We start from the raw sequence: 21085 nt of genomic DNA on the forward strand, positions 1-21085 counted from the left end.
TTATTGCAATGCCATCATTATAAATCTTGTTCTCTTTTCCCATAGGATTTGCAAATAGAACGAGAGAGGACCGTGTACAGTATTTCTGGCGGCTGCACAGCCCTCGTGGTGGTGTATTTATTGGGGAAGCTTTACGTGGCAAATGCTGGTGATAGCAGGTGAGTAAGCGTGGTGTCTCCCCAACTATTCCTTCACCCCAAACTCCCCAGATCTCGTGTTACCAACTTGCTTAGTTGCAAACAGTATCACAAGAGGATTCTGTTTCTTGGCTGGACACTTAACGGTTCTCAGGGAAATTAATGCAAATGGCAGTGATAAGCTTCCAGTGTCTTGTCAAGTGGCGGTTGCAGTCAGGGAGGTTGACAACGCTTCTGGCCCCACCGCAGTTTCTGAATGACTTGATGGTTGCAGAGAAGTGGAAAGACGCTAAAGAGCCACTGAGACAGAAGAGATGCTGGGTGTGTAGTAGATTGTGTTTTGAACACTGATAAAGTGACTGCATGTGGAACAGCTGGTAGTGCTGCACTGGTTCAAATGTCAAATGAGTCCTCATAGAGGGTAGCTGCAAACATGTTTGAGCAGACCACCTGTCTAGTCATCAGAACCGCTAGCTGCCCTAAATTTTAGCTCTTTTGCCATTAAATTAGAAATAATCATGTTTTCCTCTGCTCTCGTACTTGAAGTACAGTTGAGTCTCTTCCATTGAGTTGGCTAAATTGCTTTATTGTGTCTTAAAAGTGTGCTGTGTAAAATTGGCCATGCAGGACCTACTTCTGCATAGTTGAGATCTTTGTTCTTAAATGACTGGCTGCTTCTGGTTCCCCCAGGATTCCTTCTCTGCTTCTTGAGAGCAGCCTCAGCTCCACTGCAGCCTCTGACACCCAGTGGGAAGAAACTTGTTGACAGTGATCTTGAATTAGCCCAAGTGTCCACTATAGTTAAAGCCACTAAGTCTTCAGTAGGCTTTGAATGTTCATCAAGCTCATCAGAAACATCTCTTCAGAAAAGCAGGAAGAGCAGGAATTAGAAGGGAAGCCATTGGCAAGGCTGGGTCTTGTTTGAACCAGGACTCAAATTTTTCTACTCATTCCTTGCATCTTGTAGGTAACAGGGTCCCTCCAGATCCAAAATAGTTTGGTTTTGCACTTTCCAAATGGACCTCATGGAAACCTTCTGCATACTGAGGAGAATTCTCTGGATTCCCAAAATCTTTCTCTTTCGAATAAGCCCAATTCTAGATTTTCATAGCTCAAGAAAATAAAAGCTTTAAAGTGTAGATGAGTTGGTCTGGGCCTCTCTCCTGCCAAGTCCCCACTTCCCATGTTTCAGAAAGGGAGAAAACCAGCTATTGCAAAACATCTAAGTTGTTCCTCATCGCTAAAAGGACATTTTAGGAGTAGAAAAGCAGCTCTGAGGTTGTCCGCCTACTGCCAGGGTGCACACTGCATTCCTGTATTTTTAAGAGCCCAGTCATGTAGCCAAGAAGTTTTATTCATGTTAGTTGGAAAAATATGTTCCTTTTTGCTGTCTCATGCCTTGCATGGTCAACTTTGTGGTTTGTACAGATACAAATGAGGGCGGTGAGAAATACAATAAGGAAACTACGTAAAAAAATGTTTGTCTGCTCTTGAGAAGGGTGGGATTTGTTTTTTCACCCAAATGGGACTTGTGCTTGTTGCTGTTGGAACTAGATGCTGAAACCCTCAGTTCTTCAGCTGAGCTTTAGTTTCTTTGAGTTCACCTACTCATTTGTGCCTCTTCTCTGTCCTCCTCCTCCCCTCTCCGCTTCCCCACTGGAAAAAGCCTACAAATAAATCAAGTTACATTTCCCACAGACTAGAGTCTGTGCAAGGAGGTTTTGTGCTGCAGGGGTGGGAAATAAACATTTTGTGTTCACGCAAACCTCGTTTGTTCTGTCTCTGCCCAGAAGAAGGTTAGGTCTTTTAATTCCAGGCAACTTCAAAACAGCAGGAGCTTTTAAAGGTGGGTTTTGAACAGCTTCTGCTGTCACAGGACCAAGGTACGTGCAACAAACTGTTACTATCACAATGAGACTAAGGAAACGTCAAGTGTGAGACTTGAATAATAATGTGCTATGCAGTGCCAGCTACACCTCAGACTTAACGTCTGTGGTATTCAGTTTAACCACCAAAGCTTCTCAAATCTAATCATTTCATGCCACATACCCTGGCAGTGTTGTATAGCAGCTGTCCTTTTGTAGTTGATGTGTAATTACATCATGAAAAGACTTTAATTACCATATTACTAAATTACCAGCCAGCAATCCTTTCAGGTTCAGCCCTAGCTCACTTCTATATGGACTATTAGGCTTCTCCAAGCTGAACACTTTTGGTTGGTGTAAAAGGGAGGGAAAATTGTGCTAATTGTAGGTTTCGTTATGAACTATTACTGAGCTTGATGTTATGGCATCACTAATGTCAATGATATAACTAAACTTCTGCTAACGATGCAATCACAGTTCTGTAATAATTATACGTTAACTGCACATGATACCAGAACCCTACTAAAAATGAGGTGATGTATTCAGAGCCTGATAAAAACAACTCGGAGGGAGCAGCTTTCATTCGCTAATGGCTTGTCTGATCATTCTTGGACTCTGCCATAAATATACCTACTTGTACAGTCAAAATTCATGTCTGAATATTGGCCAAAGCTTTTTCTAATGTTTTTCTCTCTCTCTCTCTTTGCCTAAGTGGTTAGCATTGTCCATGCAAAGTTACCTAATTAGGGACTGATAGTGCTATAGTCAGCTATCCAATATACAGTGCTTTTCTGGTGAGCATTGAGGCACTGTGCTTTGCTTACCAGTTTTGACATATACACTATGGCAACTAGGCCAGGCTCTCAGAATAGCTGCTTTTTTTTTTTTAATGAGGAATAGTAAATCTTCTCTGCTCATTCTTTTAAATAGTATTGTTCAATTTTATATTGCTAAAGTGACTTTTACTTCTAAACTGCCATAACATGCCTTGTTAATCTCGGTTCTTTTTAGTTTTATGCTCATTATTAGGATGTTGTTTTATAGCTAGTGATGAAGCAGTAGTAAAACAGGGACTCAATGTTTTTACTGATTACTGCACAATTATTGTATAGCCTCATGCAACATAACATTTGCCCAGTATCGCTACAGTGACTGTAATGCAATATGATCATGTTGACTATCTTTGGCACAAGTGTTCTTCTGGCTTTCATGTTGTCTGGCTAAGGATCTGCTCAGAGATTGCAGGCACTGCCATTTTGTGCTGTGCTTGGAGCCACGTAGGGTAGCTGTGCTTTTATCATTATATTAGAAGCAGAACACCGCAAGTTGATTTGACTTTTCCATAGGCCCTGAAACACTCACTAAATCTGCAAATGGGTTCTTGGGCTTTTTTGATTTATTGGCAGAACACAGGATCAAAGCAAAGAGCCTGATGCTTCGGAGGCTTCACAGACTTGCAGGGTCACTGGATTTTTTGCTTTGCTTCATCAGCTTTTTTTATCATCTTTTTGCCTCCTTGCTTTTGCTCTCCTGTGCTTATGTTTTCAGGGCATATTCATCCTCTGCTAGAACATACGTCCGCATGTCCAGAATAGATTTTCTCCTCCTTTTTGCAAGTGTAGAATCAATGCTAAGGCAATTGGGATTGTTAAATGACAGGAGCTCATTGAGTGAACGTTTTTGTGGCGCTTCTGTGTGGGTGCACATTAAGCAACTTCATTGGTGCTTCAGGTTCCCAGATGTGGGAGAACGTGTTTATAACACTGACTGCGCCCAGTGTAATAAAATTGTGAATTGAAAATTGAATTCTATTTTGTTTACTGTTTCAGTTCTTTCTGGATTTGCTGCTAGTGTTGAATCTCACTACATTCATACTTCCTTCTCTTCTGTGTCATGGTGCTTGTCAGCTGCTTCACTCATGCATACTTCTCGTTGTAGGAAGTCAAATTTGGGGGATTAATCTGCTTTTATGAAGTATATGAGAGAGGCATTGAAACAGCCACGTATTTGCTGACTGGCACTGTAGCTTAAATAGAATTTCTGAGAAGTCAGAATTGATGATTCTGACCATTTTTGTGGTTCATGGTATCTGACCTCTTCCTCGAGGCAGTCCAGCAGGGTGATTTTTGCCAGAAGCACAAACACTGTGTAAGGATGGAAACCAAAAAGTGTTCTAGTGTATTACTATTGTAGAACTAGTTTGCTTTAGTCTTTGGTTTACAGCATTTTTCAGAAACTTTAATTTTCTGATTTTCTTAACTACCTATGTTCTAATCTAAATGGAGTATATTTTCCCTGTTTTCCTTGAGTGGTCTGCCTAAGCCCTGTCTGTCTCCTTACATCTGTGTCTCCATAAACAACAATAACTGTGCTTCATACTTAGTACTCAGAGGTCTCTAGAGGAAAGACTAACTCAGTTACTAAGCTTCTCCAGTCTGCAGTATTTGGAAAAATGGTCTTTTTCCTGTCTCCTCCTAAAGATGGGACAAAAAGAGCTGCAAACCTCTGAACCACATGCAGGGCCTTTTCACCCTGGGACCACGCAATCCGTGGTGACTCCTTTTCATCCTCTGAAGTTCTCATTCCTCCAAATACTCAAAAGATGCCTCCCAAGAGGCGAGAGCAACACTTATGGATTGTATTTTGGCCACTCTTATGTGCACATCCCCTTTTTAGATTATTATTCATTCTTTGATGTAATCACTGGAAAATAATAAATGTTTGATCATTTCAGGGCAACAGATGACCTAAGCCTCGTCTGCTCAGGAGCCTATATAGTGAGGAGAGACTGAATTCAAGACAAAGTGAGCCTCTCCCACACGCATTCTCCTTCACTGACTGCAGTTTGATAGGTGGAGAGGTCTGATCCTGCCTAGCCAAAAATATTGGAAAAAAGCATGGCATCTTAGTCGCACTCAGGAGATACGGCCAAGTCCCAGCTCTCTGTTTCCCCTGCTTATTTTCCTTAGAAGCCTAACTTGCAGGCGTGCAGAAAGCGCTTCTGCTTCCCTTCTCCTGCCTGGCCTCCTTCCAGGGAGAAGCAAGAGCACAGGATTCGTAGGAATAGCAGCAACCTCAGATATTGCAGGATTTTGTGCTGGGTAAAGCTTTTGGAGGCACTTCAGGAAACATTTTAAGTGAGGTGTGGAGAAAAGGTGTTGGATCAGAAATAAGTCATTGCACTCAAAGTGCAGTGATGAGGAAGAGCATTTTCTAGTGATCCAGTGGATGATGAGTTCCATGGTACTGGCACATCATATCCAGCACTGACTTGGCAGAAAGAATTATTTGGCAGTAAATGTTCATAGGCTTTTGAAGACAAAACAAATGTCCTGCCTCTTCTCCAAACTCTTGTTTTTCCTGGGAGAGCACATACCTTAGCAGTGTCTATGGTAGTCCAGCAGGTGTTGAAGCCATTGTAAACATTTTCGGTGAGTGGAACATTCAGTTAAGTCTTTGGTCCTAACACACAGACATCATCTACCCATGAAGTCCTTATGTTCCAGATTATGAGGAAGGAGAGGAATTTTGGCTATTTAAGTAATACCAGTAAACTGGAAAGCCACAGTTCATTGGTATTAGTTTCCAGGAGTGATGAATTCTATTAAATTTTTAATTCTCATAGGTTTTCAGCCTTTAAAAAAAGAAACAAAAAATTAAAACCAACAAAAACAAACTAATCAAAGCCAGACAAAAAAAGCTGGTTGCTGCTACTGCAAGTAAAAATTCCCCTGCTGCCTATTTTTATTGGTGAATATAAGCACTGATCAAGGAAAGATTCCCACTGTAATAACATCTTCGCATGTATGTTGCATGTGTAGCCTGTAGAGCTCGTAGTGTCTGAGGCAAGATGGGCAAAGGGTGCTGATACGCAATTTTAATCACTCTTTACCCTTACTTTACTGATGTATAAAGAGCCTGTGACCTCTAATAGAGGCAGCTTTTGGCATAAGCAGATATACCAGAAGCCAGATCTCCTAGTGCAGTGCATTAAGCTCAAAACCATCTTTTTAATCTGTGCCTTTGTAACTGATCACAGAGAGACCTGCAGGTTCTTCTTTCCAGTGTTACTGGGCCAGGGCCAAGGCATGCCAAGCAGGCTGGGTACCTTGGACCTCCAGTTCCCATCCGTACTATGGGAGGAGGGCCAGGGGGAGCACCCCAGGCTTGCTTGGTGAATGTTTCAAGTCTGCTGTCGTCCTTACTGTGTTGGAAAGCTTTTTGCATGCCCTGAGTTCCGTGAGCTTGCCAAGCACCCCAGGCCATTCAGTCTCAGCAGCAGCTACGCAATGCAGCTTGAGCCCTGCTCCTGGGGCTTTTAGCAAGGGCTTCCCTTGTCACTTCTGCATAGGTGAATGAAGCAGGGCTTGGGTAAAAATTCACTGATGCAGAGTGAGCAAAGAGTGCGACTTTCAGTCTGCTTTTACTTCTTGCTCCAGCTTGTTCCAATATCCTGCAACTGCTGCTGAATTAAGCAGAAAAGCAGAGATCAAAGTAGATGTGATGCTTTAGGTGCTAAAAGTCATTCTGACTTCCTCAGTGGTAAGACAGTGAAGAGTGGGGGGCAGGGAGAATCTGTGCTTCTTCCATCTTACATGGTCAGCCATATCCCAGACATGTTACTGGCAAAATAAACACTGACTTGCACAGCAATGCCTTCATCCACTAAGCCCAGGTTTAGTTGCCATAGTAACTCGTCCTGGAGATGAATGTGATACCCTGGACAGCAAAGAAAAAGACTTTGATTCCACAGATACCAGTCCTGAGGCTCAGAGCTGGCCACAGTGATGTGACTGCACTTCTTTGTTCATTTCCCTGCACGGCCTGAGTAATTGGTGGCATGGTGTTCAGCCATGATACAGAAGCGTGGTTGTGTATCATCATTGCAACCCTGGACTTAGCTGTGTTCAAATGAAGAATACACTGAAATCATCACAGGCAAAATTAATCCCATGAGGGCAGCAAATCTCCAACCTAAGGATGCTGGAACTGATGGCAGGCAGTTTTTGTGTGCTAGCAGTGTCACTATAAACTCACTATAAACTAGCTTGTAATAGCTTCCTAGCTGCCAGCTGAAGTCCTCACTGAAAGATTGGTGAGTTCAGATGTAAACCAATAGGAAAGTACACTCAATTAATTACAGAGCATTTTAGCGTAGTTCATTGGCTCTTGGTTTAGTGCTACTGGAACCAGAGTCGACAACACTAGAAGTGTCTAGGTAAACATATAAAGTCACCACTGGTTGAACAGCAAAAGTTACTTTCCTGATTAAGCAAACAAAAATATCGCATACAGATAGCCAGTGCCATCCCATTAGTGATGGGGTAGGAGTACAAAAAAAAAAAGTCTATAATTAGCCCTAAAATGAAATACTGTTAATAAAGCCAACTGCTAATAATAACTCCATACTTAGATTGCATCAGACAAGCAATACGCTTGCGGACCTGAACTACAGCAGGGAATGCACAAGAGAGTCCCATGGGAATGGTGCTGCAGCCCACCAAAGAGGCACTGAGAACTAGAAGCATGCAGCTCCTGGGGTCAAAAATGACTGGGCAATGTGTCTTCTCCAAGCTCTCTCCTCTGTGGACAACCTGCAAGCTCAGTATTAAATTTAATTTAAAACTGTGGAGTGAGTAATGATGCAGAAACAACTGAAGTAATTTAGTTACAGTTGGTGATGGCCAAGTGCTTCTCACTGTTGGATGCAATATATAGGGCAGAGGAAGGCCGCCAGGAGCAGAAAATCCCTTTAACTGCTTGTCGTGGTTTAACCCCAGCCAGCAACTAAGCACCACGACACCGCTGCTTACTAAGTTATTAGTTGAATGCATGGGGTGGAATGTGAGATCAGTTCTAAAAATTCAGATTTTTATTATTTTTGGTGGCAGTAAGGAAGATGCTGACTGGCTCAGGTGCTAGTGTAGATGACAAGTAAGCCCTTCTGTGGAAATCTCTTAATATTATTTTGCTTTGAGAAACAGCTTCTACTTGCCCATTCGTGATCCTTTATTAAAAATAATACAATTCATTTAGTAAAAACAGACCACCAGAATAGTGGCTTTAGAGTATATATCAGCAGCCTCATTTTGCCCAGAGGCCTTCTCCACAGGAATCACTAAATAAGCATTAGAAATGTAAATACAAATGAGTTGGGTAACTGGAAACAACGTAAAGCTCTACACATGTGTGCACAGGAACAGCTCGCGTGCTTGTAGGTGCCTCCAAAAGGTGACTTTCAGGGCTTTTTGCAGGGACTGGATTTCACAATTTCTTTCCCTGGTTCTTTTCAAAGGCAGGAGGAGATTTTCGCGTTGCCACAGGAGAGGTGTAGCACACTTGGCTCTGTGCTGGTGCGAGGACGTGAAAAGAGGCCCCTGAATGAAATACCTGGGAACACCTGATTGATCGGTGTCCTGCCAGAGCAGGCCTGTACTTGGTGGTTGTGCTGCTGAGATGTTAACCCTCAGAGCAGCCAGGGTGGCTGGCACTCGGCAAAAGGCCTTAGCAGAAGTTTGGGAGGGTTCTTCATTGTTCCTGCAGGAAATGCCAAAGCACACTCCTGTAGGAAATTACTTTAACCCTGCTTTTGTGTAATACTTCACCAAGTTGAAGGTTGGGTGTTGAAAGTTGGGAGTTGAAGTTCCCCCAAGTGATGAATGAATGCGTCCGAGCAGCCTGCTTTAGCGACGGCATACACGATGAGACTACATTGTCATGGGAAGAGCCGCGAGCAGGGAGAGTGTGTTCCCTCTTAACATTGGCTTTGTTCGGCTGAAAGAAAAATGATCTGGTGCTTCTATTCTGTCACAATTTTTCTGTGGACAGCCTGATGTTTGTGCTGAAAAATGTGAAGAAACCAGGTGGCAGGACTGTTGAGTGGCAGTAGATGGAAAATGAGGACAGAGGCAGTTTTCATTGGCTCTACCCCCTCTCTGGTTTGTTGCTTGTTTTGTTCTTCGTAGTGATGCCGAGTAGGAGTTGGGGCAATACTCTTGGGTATTATGGGTGGGAGGCAGCTGGGGTTTTTTTTCCATTGGTGTTGCTGAGGGTTGCTGCTTTCACCTCTGGGTTTTATGTTGATGGATATGTCATCGCTGGGACCTGTTTTAATGCCAGCTAAATGTTATGTAATGGTTTGTTTCACTATCCCCAGCCTGCCTTAATTCATAAAATTAAGGAAACCGTTTAAAGGCTTTGCACTATAGTTCCATGATTATTGCCAATGCAGTGAGGTGTTTGTTCACCTGGTTTCTAAAAAAACATTGAGAAATGAGTCTGCGTGGGACTAAGGGACAGTAATTCAGTTCGTAATAAGTGAAACCAAGCTGCCAGGGCTGAACGTATTAAAAGTCATCAGTAATTGTAATGGCTGTAAGTTCCAGTACTTCATTTAGAGAGGAGAGAAACATTTTTTTGAACCTTTTTATAATCACTTCTTCTTTTATTTCTTAGCAATTAAGAAAAGGTAAATAAACAAAACTGGTTTGAAGCTCACCAGACATTAGTGTTGCTCTTCCCTGGCTTATTTAAATATATGCATTTAGTTACCACAGTAAACAAGTACCATCTAGACTGATTCCATAGTTATAGGATTTACTTTTTTTTTTCCTCAGCTATTTTGTGACACACCTAATTAAAATCTGCTGCTTGGTTCCCCTTTGAATGTAATAAAACCCTGCCTTATTCTTTCTGTCAGTTTAATCCCTCTTTCTTTTCCATTGACACATTTCTAATACCTCTTCAGGCAGGCCAGACACTTCTGCTTCATCTGTACCGAATCCACAATGCTTAACACCTTTTGACAAAATGGATACATACTCCATGTGGCTTGGAATTGATATATGCTGTCAAAAAGGGTTTTCCGAATGGTGTCTCTTTGTCACCTTTACCAGATTTTTATCCTCTGTTGTAGAAATGTGCAGTTTAATCTTGCGTTTCAAATCATTTTTGGCTGAAAAAGTGTGTAATGGAATCAGGGTTTCCCCTGAATACTCCTAACAGTAGGAGATGCCTCTTTGTTTTGAACACCAGAATCCCAATAGACCCATGACAGCAGTGAAATTACACTCTTGACCTTGTTCACTAAAGTGTTTCTTTCTCTGTATGGTTAAATGAGAGTAACCAACAATAGCTTCCTCTAAAATGTATGAGTTTCCCTCTGTTTGTTTCTCATAAGAAACTCAGAAAGGATGCTGTGCAATTCTCAGCTGATTGTGTTCTCCACAAAAGAAGGAGGAAAAAAAAAAAAAAAAGAAAAAAACCCAAACCCTGCTTGATTCAAGGAGAGGTGTCCGTTTTAACCATATTAAAAATGCAAAAGCAATTGATATATTAGTATTTTCCTTAAACCAGTGTTGTTGCTGCATCCTGAGTGCGAGAGCAGCAGTACAACACAGTGGCAGATTTTTACCCTTTTGTTGCTTCATTCATCACATTTTAAAAGGGGATATACACTAAAGCACCAAATACTGTTTTAGAAGTATCAAATCTGAATATAGAAAATAACCATATACTTAAGGTTCTGTGTGAATGCTGAAGTACTCAAAAGATCATTTAGCTGATCACCATGGACTATGCAGTTGTGTCGATCCAAAAGATAAATGTAGTAGTTTCCGTAGATTCACATGCAGCCTTTTAAGCTCCTGGTGTTTGTTTTCACTTGCGTGTGACTGAGTGGATGTAGCCCGCTGCACGATTTGCTGTGACTGCCAGTCCCACCCTACGTGCTGGTGCATCACTTGCCCCACATTTAGTTGTTCAGGGCACGGCTTCTCTGGATCAGAAAATGCTCAGTGAAGTGGCCAGAAGAGAGATGCAAAATCACATTTTTGTTTCTTCCATTTTAGGCTACTTCAGCTGTCTTTTGGGGACTTTTTTTCCCAATATATTCGTGTTTTCTGTGAATATTTACCAGCTCTGGATTAGTGACCATACTTTCTTGTCGTGCAGAGCATGTATCTGTGAAACACAAGGGCAAGTACGATCCTGTAGTTTGTGTGGGTGGGGAGTTAGGTAGCTGGGTTCAAAAAAGGGGATAGGACTCAGGGAAATCTGTAGTTTGTTTTTAGAAGGGATCAAAATAAGTGACTTAGTGGTCTCTGTGGTCTCAAGACTTAAGAGCAGTTTCTCCTGTTTGTTTGCTCGCTGTGGACGATGCTGCATGGAGAGGGCATCAGAGCCACAGAGCGTGGAGGGCAATGCACCAGGGGGGCAATGCAGATCTGTGACTCCCAATTTCCTATCCTGCCAAAAAAAACTTTTGTTTTTTAATTACTGCTTCATTGGTGATATAAATTAATGATTGATGTGGGTCTGAAGCAACCGTGTCATCAGAGAATATTTGGTTAGTGTTGACATACTTGTTCCCTGCAAACATGAATCATCTGTCTGCCTTTGGCAGGCTCACCCTGTGGCGCAGCTATAATGTGTTTCACCAGTGTGGCTGAAATTAAAATGTCACTATTAAACATGGCAGAATCAGATGCTCTCTGGGCACTGCATCTCATTGAGTTCTTCTTGCTTCCTATGTAGCTATTTCTGACAGTTTAATAGGACAGCTGTATTCTGGTATAAAATAATACATTCATATTCCACGGTGCGCAAGAAGCTAAATGCTTTCAGAACACTGTATCATTGCATACATGCATCTTTCATGCATGGTAGAAGCAGTAATGCCCATGTGACGCCATGTTGCTGCTTAGTCCATTAGGAAGTATAAAGTCAAAATTAATTGTCCTGCAGGACTGTATAGAGTGGGTCTCTAAAAGCAGTTGCTGGGCTGTTTGCGGCTGCTACGTCAGCCAGGCTCCCTTCCTGTGAGCAGTTATTGACTTTGGGCTATTGAATTCAGGGCTCTGGAGGTTGCTCAGTGGGAAAAGCCTTCAGTCGGTGCTTGGCAGCTCTGTCACTGTGGGGTCACAGAAAGGGCAGTTCAGTCTCCAAACCCAATTAGGGCCTGATTCGGCACCTCTTCAATCACAGGGGAAAATCCCACTGAGCAGGGTGGCTCCCCAGCCAGGCTTTTGCACCCAGCCTCTCCAGTGAGATGACCGACAAATGTGTCCATTTTTGTCACTTGGGCCATCAGAAATACCCTTTGCTCTCATGAAATGTCTAAGCATCTGGTGCAGAAAGGCAAGAAGATAATGAGCCCACCACAGTTGAATTCAGACCAGTGACCTGTACATATATGTCTGCATCCTTCCCGTTACTCATATCTAGAGCTGTCTAATTCCTCGGATCAAATCATTTGACTCTTATGAGCAGCTGTAACTTTCAAGTTGAATAAAGTCCAACTGCTGAAAACATTAATGAAAAACATAAAACTGAGGCTCTATTTTACCAGGTATCAACAGCATTGCTTTAATTCCCCCCTCCAAAGATTTTTTTTTTTTTGTGTGCTGGGTTGTGCTTTTCATCCCAGGTGGCTGCAATTTCTAGTGAAAATAAGTTGAGACATGAAAGGTTGACCCACTTGCCTCTGAATTGCTTTTTATATGATGTGAGTCCCTCAGGGCCCAATTCTACCCGTAGAAGTGAGAATGATAGCTATCAACATATATAGGAAGTATGTCGGTGTGCACAAAGAAAAAAGGTGAACCCCAGACTGATCCGAGTGGTCTTTAAAATACAGATTTCCTGTGAAATGGTGATTAAAGGGGAAGCGAAGAATAATTAGAAAATTAGCCTGATGCGCTAGCAGTTATATCAATGTGTGTTTTTATATTAGCTCTTTCAGACAAGCACAAGATGAGTAGATCCCTTACGACTCTCTTAAACTAGTGTGTAAAATTTGGTTAGTGTCTTATCAGCTCCTTTGATCAGTCTAGTCTAGACTGTTGCCAGAGTACTTGCTCTATACTAAACCCACAGTCCCCTTAAAAGGCAGCCTACTTAAGTGAGTCAAGTTACATATGAAAAGGTTATAAAAACTGCCCACTGTCTTTGAGTAAATGAGTCTGGTTCAAAGCTGCCGAATACCTTAGGAATTGCAAAAATAAAAGCAAAGGTGTTGTTGCAGAAAAGAGGTGGCAGAGTTCTTAATTCATTTTTAAATGACTGTCTCAGAAATCCAAAAGAAAAATTTTCAGCAAACCTTTATTATTTTTAATTAGACTGGCATTTTTGTAAGCCTGTAATATATTCAGATCCCATAAAGGGGAAAAAATTCCATCAAAAATTCTGCAGAAATTTCTCCTAAGAAAGTAATGAGTTACAACCACCATGTCTGTGTCGTTTCAAGCACACAATATTTTTTTATAATTGTAGCAGTGGAGTGCCAGTGGGAGCCTTCAGTATGTATGTTGCACTGCTGCCACTTCTAATTTCTACACAGGATTATTTGCAAGGGAGAGCTGGCAGTCCAGGAGCAGTAGATTTGTTGTCTGTCAAAGCAGAGGTGTTTTCCCCTCATCACTACAGCCTTTTTCCACCTCTCCCATTGTAGCACCATCCTGTACCTGTCTGTTGTTTGCCACATGAACCTCAGAAATGTGACCAGTTCCTTTCCTCTTTGATAATGCTCCTTCCTTTTGCATACTAGCAATAGTAGATGATCATTTGGAGACCATTTTAGTCCAATATCATATCCAGAAGACTTGGAAAGTTATCCAGTGCTACTAATTTTACAAAGCTGATTTGTACCCAGGCTGGTTTTCTCAAGATGCCTGTGTTTTGAATTTAGAGGTTAAGTTTTCAGTCTTCGTGTGCTACCGTGTTTGGTGGTTGCATTACAGTGCCATCAGAATACCTGGCATGAAGCAATGCCAGCAAATTGATCGAATAATCAAGAGAAGTAAGCTAGCACGTAAATACCACATCAACAGGATGAAAAGATCACAGAAAAACCATTTAAAACATATAGAAACTGGAATCCAAGTGACAGTTGCTTGTTTTATCTACACCAAATTCAAGAGGAGAGCTGGTACACTGTGCTACTATCCAAACACTGAATTAATCTACTGATATTTGAGAAACAGCTCCAAAACAGGCATTAAAATCTTTGGGATGATACATAGTTCATCCAGCTCTTCGAAAGCACCAAGCGTTACTATACTTACAGAGCTGTGTAAATAGTGGAAAGATAAAAGAACGCAATTCTGTGAGTGAACACATGACCGCAGAATGCAGTAGGAATACTGGGTAAATTCTTCCCTCTCATGACTGTGTTTCAGCCAGTGGCATTACACCAGGAAAGAATCGGACTGCGTTTTGCATGCAGCATAGCAGATTGTTAAGAGGCAACAGGCAGGTGTTTGAGAGAATTTCCTCTCAACCATTTGCAGAAGTGTATGTGAAATCTCCTGGCTGATCTATAGTCATTCCATTACCTGTCATCTTTCAGCAGGTAACTAGTTAAATTTGTGTTAAACAGGATTTGCTTTGCCATTTCCATTTGCTGTTGGAGTAAAAATGTTCTGACATGACATATGACCAATCAATAATTGGAAAGTGCTTGCATAAGTCATTTGAAGCCAGTAGCTTAGACAGTGTCAGCCACAACTGGGATTAAAACCTGCAAAGAGTTGTTCTACAATCAGTGATGCTGCAGCATCTCCTCTGGGTGTCTGCATTTCAGTTAATAAGGATACCCTGTAGACATCAGCTGAAGTAACTCTTGCCTTTGTTGCTTGGATGTTTTTGTGAGCTCTGAAATGAACTTGGCATATACAAATATACTTTGTTATCCAGCTTAAAAGATACAGGGTAGGAATTATTATCCTGTTCTGCTGACAACTTCAGTAGAAAAGAAATGGCTTTATTTTAGTGTGACTCTGAAGAGAATAAGAGTGTGACTGTACCCTGTGGTTTTCTGGGTACTTTTTTTTTTTTTTCCTGTACTGATGATGTTTTATTACTATTACAGGGCTATAATAATCCGAAATGGCGAAGTCATTCCAATGTCTTCAGAATTCACTCCAGAGACTGAACGCCAGCGACTTCAGTATCTGGTAAGAGACCTGAGGACCAAATCGGGTGCTGCTGGTGACAAGCATTGCCTGGTAATATCTAAGGTTCAGACAGATGCTGCTGAGTTACTGTGGCTCAGTGAAGGACCACATGTGCGCTGAACACCAGTGACTGACCATGTATGTCTTTTAGCCATCAGCAAATGCAGAGAAAAGCCTGGTGGTGTAAATCCCAATGAAAGGTGTCTTATCTCTTCTATGAAGGCCATCGATTAGCATGGCTGTGCTTCTGTACCTTGTTTAGGGGCAGACCTTCAGCAGCTCATTGGTGTTGAATAGTGAGAGCTCAAACATAGAGCTAACAAGCCACAGAGGTATTTCAATCCATCCCAGTGTTTACTGTGTGACAGTATAAAATACCACAGACTGCTTTTTGTGTGCGTGTGAATGATACTGCAGGGTGTTATTCATTTGCTCTAATAGTATGCCAATAGTATTTCAAGCAGGGAAAAGATACCCAACTTAGAGGTGATCTCAGTGAGCATTAGTAGCTGCGGGATAGGATGGGTGAAGAAAGACTAGTTTTATTTAGTGTAGCAGCACCCATAAAGCTGGAACAGGGTGACTAGCTGAGGACATGTGGGATGCTTTATACACCAAGTTGCATTGGCTCATAAACTGCCCAAGAAACGTGAGTCAAAATACATGGTGTTATTTTTCATGCATACAATCCTGTTACTTTTTAAGTTTTTCATCAATGGTCAGATCAGTTGGTGGAAGTTATAGAATCATAGAATCATTTAGGTTGGAAAAGACCTTCAGGATCATCGAGTCCAACCATCATCCATGCCTACTAAACCATGTTACTAAACCATGTTATGGAGTACCCCGTCTACGTGCTTTTTGAATACCTCCAGGGATGGTGACTCAACCGCTTCCCTGGGAAGCCTATTCCAATGTCTGACAACCCTCTCAGTAAAGAACTTTTTTCTAATATCTAACCTAAATCTCCCTTGCCGCAGCTTGAGGCCATTTCCTCTTGTCCTATCTCCAGCCACCTGACAGAAGAGACCAGCACCCACCTCACTACAACCTCCTTCAGGTAGTTGTAGAGAGCGATAAGGTCTCCCTTCAGCCTCCTTTTCTCCAGACTAAACAACCCCAGCTCCCTCAGCTGCTCCTTGTAAGACTTGTGCTCCAGGCCCCTCACCAGCTTTGTTGCCCTTCTCTGGACACGCTCCAGCACCTCAAGGTCTTTCTTGTTGTGAGGGGCCCAAAACTGAACACAGGACTCAAGGTGCGGCCTCACCAGTGCCGAGTACAGGGGAACAACCACCTCCCTGTTCCTGCTGGCCACAGTATTTCTGATGCAGGCCAGGATGCCGTTGGCCTTCTTGGCCACCTGGGCACACTGCTGGCTCATGTTCAGCCAGCCGTCAACCAGCACCCCCAGGTCCTTTTCTGCTGGGCAGCTTTCCAGCCGCTTTTCCCCCATAGTGCTGCATGGGGTTGCTGTGACCGAAGTGCAGGACCCAGCACTTGTCTTTGTTGAACCTCATACAATTGGCCTCAGCCCATCGATCCAGCCTGTCCAGATCTCTCTGTAGAGCCTCCCTACCCTCGAGCAGATCAACCCTCCCTCCCAACTTGGTGTGGTCTGCAAACTTGCTGACGGTGCACTCCATCCCCTCATCCAGACCATTGATAAAGATATTAAACAGAACTGGCCCCAGTACTGAGCCCTGGGGAACACCACTTGTGACCCGCCGCCAACTGGATTTCACCCCATTCACCACAACCTTCCGGGCTCGTCCATCCAGCCAGTTTTTCACCCAGCAAAGAGTGCACTTGTCCAAGCCATGAGCCACCAGCTTCTCAAGGAGTATGCCATGAGAGACAGTGTCAAAGGCCTCTCTGAAGTCCAGGTAGACAACATCCACAGCTTTTCCCTCATCCACTAGGTGGGTCATCTGGTCATAGAAGGAGATCAGGTTGGTCAAGCAGGACCTGCCTTTCATGAACCCATGGTGACTGGGCCTGATCACCTGGTTGTCCTGGACTTGCCATGTGAGTGCTCTCAAGACAAACCGTTCCATAATCTTCCCCGGTACCGAGGTCAACCGAGTTGGTTGGCTGTTTGTCAAAATGTCATTCCTAACATGGCCAAGAGATTTTTTTTTTTTTTTTTTTTTTTTTTTGGTGCTTCTTCTGGCCTCCTGCTTTTTCCTCTTAGAAATTTAAGCTTAAGCCAAGGCAGGCTCGCTGTCAGCTTTGCCTGACGTGAGGTGGACAGGCCAAGGCTAGTGGTGTTCCCTGGTCTTAAGGTGTCTCTTACCTTCAGCCTGGCCCAAGCACTGTGGTTTTTGAAACTAGGCAAAATGCCGGTGGTTGAAGGCAGGGGTGGAAGGTTTTAAAGAAAAATTGTAAATGCTTCCGCACTTGTCACGTTTGATTTTTAGTCAGGTTCACTGGCTTGAAGCTGAAAATTTTAGAGGAAGTACTGCTTTGGGAGTATTCTTATTCAGAGAACCAAATGGAAAAAAGGCCTAATAAATATTTACAGTTCAGTTACTTTTAAAGTAATTTGTTTGCCTTTAAAATAAAAGCTATCTTTAGTATCTAGGGAGTCTGCTACTTCTGTAGGAAATACAAGATAAAGCATTGCCTGCAAGGGATTTTTTTCTCTTTTGATGTCCTTTCTGACTTATTTTTGAAAACAGCAGCTGATCTGAAAAGCATTTCTGCTGTTCCCTTTGGAAAATTCCTTTACCTTTGTTTATTTTAATTCTGTGTGTAACAAATATGCCAGGGCCATGGATATCATGTTCAAAGAAAATACATGCAAGACAGCAAGAGCGTGAAACAAAATTAGACATAATTTCAAACATAACATTCTGTAAATAACATTTTTACTCTAGTGTTTAAAAATAAAAAAGACAACTCCAAATTTCTTACAAGGTTGGCATAAACGTTACACTCCAAAGGTTGCATCTGTCTTGCTGATTAGATCCCAAATAATTTTCCTTACTCACCTTGGCTGTCCCCAGGTTCTGCTATCAGTCTATTGCACCATCAGCATCTCTCTTCTGCTGTTCTTATCTGCAACTTACTTTGGATTTATTTTCTTATTTGCAGTTAAAGCTGAGTTTCTTTGTTTCAAACATGTTGTACTGCCACTGCTCTTCCTGCACAATAGGAAGAAAATCACTTAATCATTTTAGCATTAATATTTTACTTGGTAAATGCAGAGATACTGTTCACTGTGGCGAAGTTACTGCACAGGCAAAGGGAGGGTATGGATTTACAGCCTGTGGGCTACAACGTTGGTTCCCTGTGCAGTAGACACTGTTAGCACAGCCAGGGTGAAAGAGTTTTCCTCTGTCTTTAGTGCCTGTTTGATTGCTTTGGCCACACAGGACGTTGGTTTAGGTCCTCTTTTCTAGGGCCTAATTTCCATGTGCAATTATCCCATGTGCGGGATAGTGAGTTGTTTAGGTCATGTGAGCATCGCTATATCAAGTCCTCCAGCCTAGTCTTAGACAAAACTGTGCTTCAACTAGTACTGGTTGAGTAACTGGGCAGGGGAAAACAAATGTGTTTTCCTATCCAGCTCCCACTTTAATGCAAGTTTATTGCCATGTATCCAAGAATGGCCTTGGGCATAGGCCTCTGGCATGGCAACCTCAAAAGAACAAGTTGACTACCCAGTCATTCTGACTTTTGAGCAGCTCTGGGCATGGTCATCCCTCTGTCTCTACCTGCACCCTCTTTTTTTGCAGTGGAAGGACAGCATACAGCTGCAGATTTCAGGCAGCCCATATGGCAGAGGCAGACTTCTGTGTCAGGGGACTTGCAAGAATATTGCAGAAGGCAATCAATCCTTCAGTCAGAGAGCACTTCTTAAGATTTAAGGTGTGAAAGTCTTGCACCAGTATTCCCTTGGTCTTTCAGCTTCTGTAGAGGTTCAGTGCACCATACTGCTTCCCTTCCACTGGCAGGCATTCATGAGCCTCCTTTTCTTTTGAATTTTTTGTGTCTGTCTTTTCTTTTTAGCACTGTGGCAGGAGAGCTCCACACAGTGCCGACCCCAGGAAAGCCCTGACTTCCCATATTGGTGTATCTTGAGGCAAAACAAAATCCAGTATTGACTGGGAACTGCCCTGGTACACTGAGCAGTTGTGCAGGCAACAACTGCCAAAGGCAATTTTCCTTTCATCTTCTGAGGAGACTATTAATTTCAGTCACGATAGTCTAAATTGCAACAGTAAATGGCATAGATTTTGTTACTTATTCCCTTGGAAAACGTGTTTAAAATGAATGATGAATGAGTGTATTGCAGATGGGTGTATTTCTGTATGTTATCAAAGTTGCACTTTGAAGATGTCATGTGAGGTCAGCGTGGTGTTACTGCATACCGTGTACATGTGTGTAGCCAGGCAGTGCCCCAGAAGAGACTGGGTGGCCATCAGTGGCAGTGAACCGTGGATGCTATTTGTGTTTGGCACCACTCAAAGGTTTATGAGCCCGGACAGGCCCGAGTTCAAAGAGGACCTATTCTTATTTCATTGTTGAGGTGAGGATTAAGTGATACTAACTTACCTGCTGAAGGATGTTTGGGCAACCCAAGCCTGAAGAGAAAATGAACCTAGATCTCCTAAATGTCAGTTCAGTGCTTCAATTACAAGTCAGATGTGTCTTAATTCTCTTACAGTTTGTGGCCTCCTGCATCACCCAGCGTAGGATTGCTTTGGCCATCTGGCATGTTGCACAATTCTGTGGTAGAAGAGATGTGTGGTTTTATGGAAAGGGTCCTGCCCTTTCATAAGAGGAGAGACCAATCCAGGGGTGGATTTGGCTCCCACTTCCCTCTTTCCTTATACCACCACCTCCTTTAGTTTTAACCTCTGTTTAGCTTAAATGTGTCCATATGATAATGGCTGAGTAATTTGCAAAACTTCTGGACACATTGTGCTGTGGATGCTGTTGTGAGCCGTAGTCCCATATAGTAGTATATGGGAGAAGATGGCACAATATGATAAGAGGATAAAGTTGTAAGATATAGTTGGTGTAGGGGAAACAGCAGTTCTGAAAATAACACAGAATACAGTGAAACCGCTAGTGCTGGTGATGTCCCAGAGCAGTGTGTACTGGAGGAGCTGGAAAAGGCATCAGCAGGCCTTATCGAGGTATGATAAGATACACGGAGTGTTCTCTGCCACGTAATAAACTGACACACTAGTGTGTAAGTCTAGGTTTATCTTAATTTCATGTTTGCTTTGCTGAGCACCAGGAAACACAGCAGGAAGTAAATGGCCTTTTGAAAGAAACGTGAGTAATATTTCCTTAAGCAGGCTCTATTTTAAACAACTAATGTTGAATGTAATACATCTAGCCACAAAATACACCATAAAATGGCAAGGTACCAAAAACACGTGATGCAGACTATGCCAGATTTATGCCAAAAAACTGTAACAGCTTCTGAAAGAAAAATGATGGAAAATATTCCAGTTCCATAATACAGAATAACAATGTTGTCTGAACTTACCTCGTAAGGATATAGAAAGTGTTTGGTAGTCACTCTTTATTAAATTTTAAGTTCTTTGAATGGTGTTTCTGATCTGAGGTTCTTGCAAATCGAGACTAAACAAATGAAAAAATGGAAAATATGGTGCCTCGTCACAGATTAAATTCTTTTGGTCAGTTCACTTACCATTTTTTTTCTCCTTTGATCACTTGAGGGGATTTCATGGTGTCCGCTTGTATATCTACTTGAAAGATCTGTAGATTTTTAAAGTGTTGGGTTTTTTATATTTTCTGATTCTTCTGCCCAGCACATTTTGATTGGGGTGGAGAGGGACAAGAGTCCTGCCTTGTAGTAAATGGAGAACAGTTCTCAACAAACCCAACTGGAAGTTGCAGCTGAGTTTTGTAGTAGAACATTCTTCTCTCTGTAGAATTACCAGTGAAGCATCAAAAATAACTGTTAAAAAGAAAAGGGTAAAAAATACAGAAAAAAAAAAAAGCAGCCCAACAAAAATCCCCATTTCTTCACATAAGAATTCAGCTCACAGGCATCAGAAGCTTCCAAATTGCTCTTTTCCCTCTGTTCCACTGACGCCAAAAATATTAGAATCAAGTTAAGATCCCTGGACTGTAAATCAAGCATTGAGGC

General features: G+C 42.3%; 1 protein-coding gene across 1 annotated transcript in view; it reads left to right on the plus strand.

Moving 5' to 3' along the window:
- PPM1H (protein phosphatase, Mg2+/Mn2+ dependent 1H) overlaps window positions 1–21085 on the plus strand; it is a 146504-nt gene that overhangs the window by 88512 nt on the left and 36907 nt on the right. Inside the window, exons 4-5 of the mRNA XM_052789619.1 lie at window positions 46–158; window positions 14871–14955. Coding sequence (XP_052645579.1) covers window positions 46–158; window positions 14871–14955 — 198 coding nt within the window. The remainder of the gene's footprint in view (window positions 1–45; window positions 159–14870; window positions 14956–21085) is intronic.

The sequence above is a fragment of the Harpia harpyja genome, chromosome 6 (genome assembly GCF_026419915.1).
Source record: "Harpia harpyja isolate bHarHar1 chromosome 6, bHarHar1 primary haplotype, whole genome shotgun sequence".
Lineage (NCBI taxonomy): Eukaryota > Metazoa > Chordata > Aves > Accipitriformes > Accipitridae > Harpia > Harpia harpyja.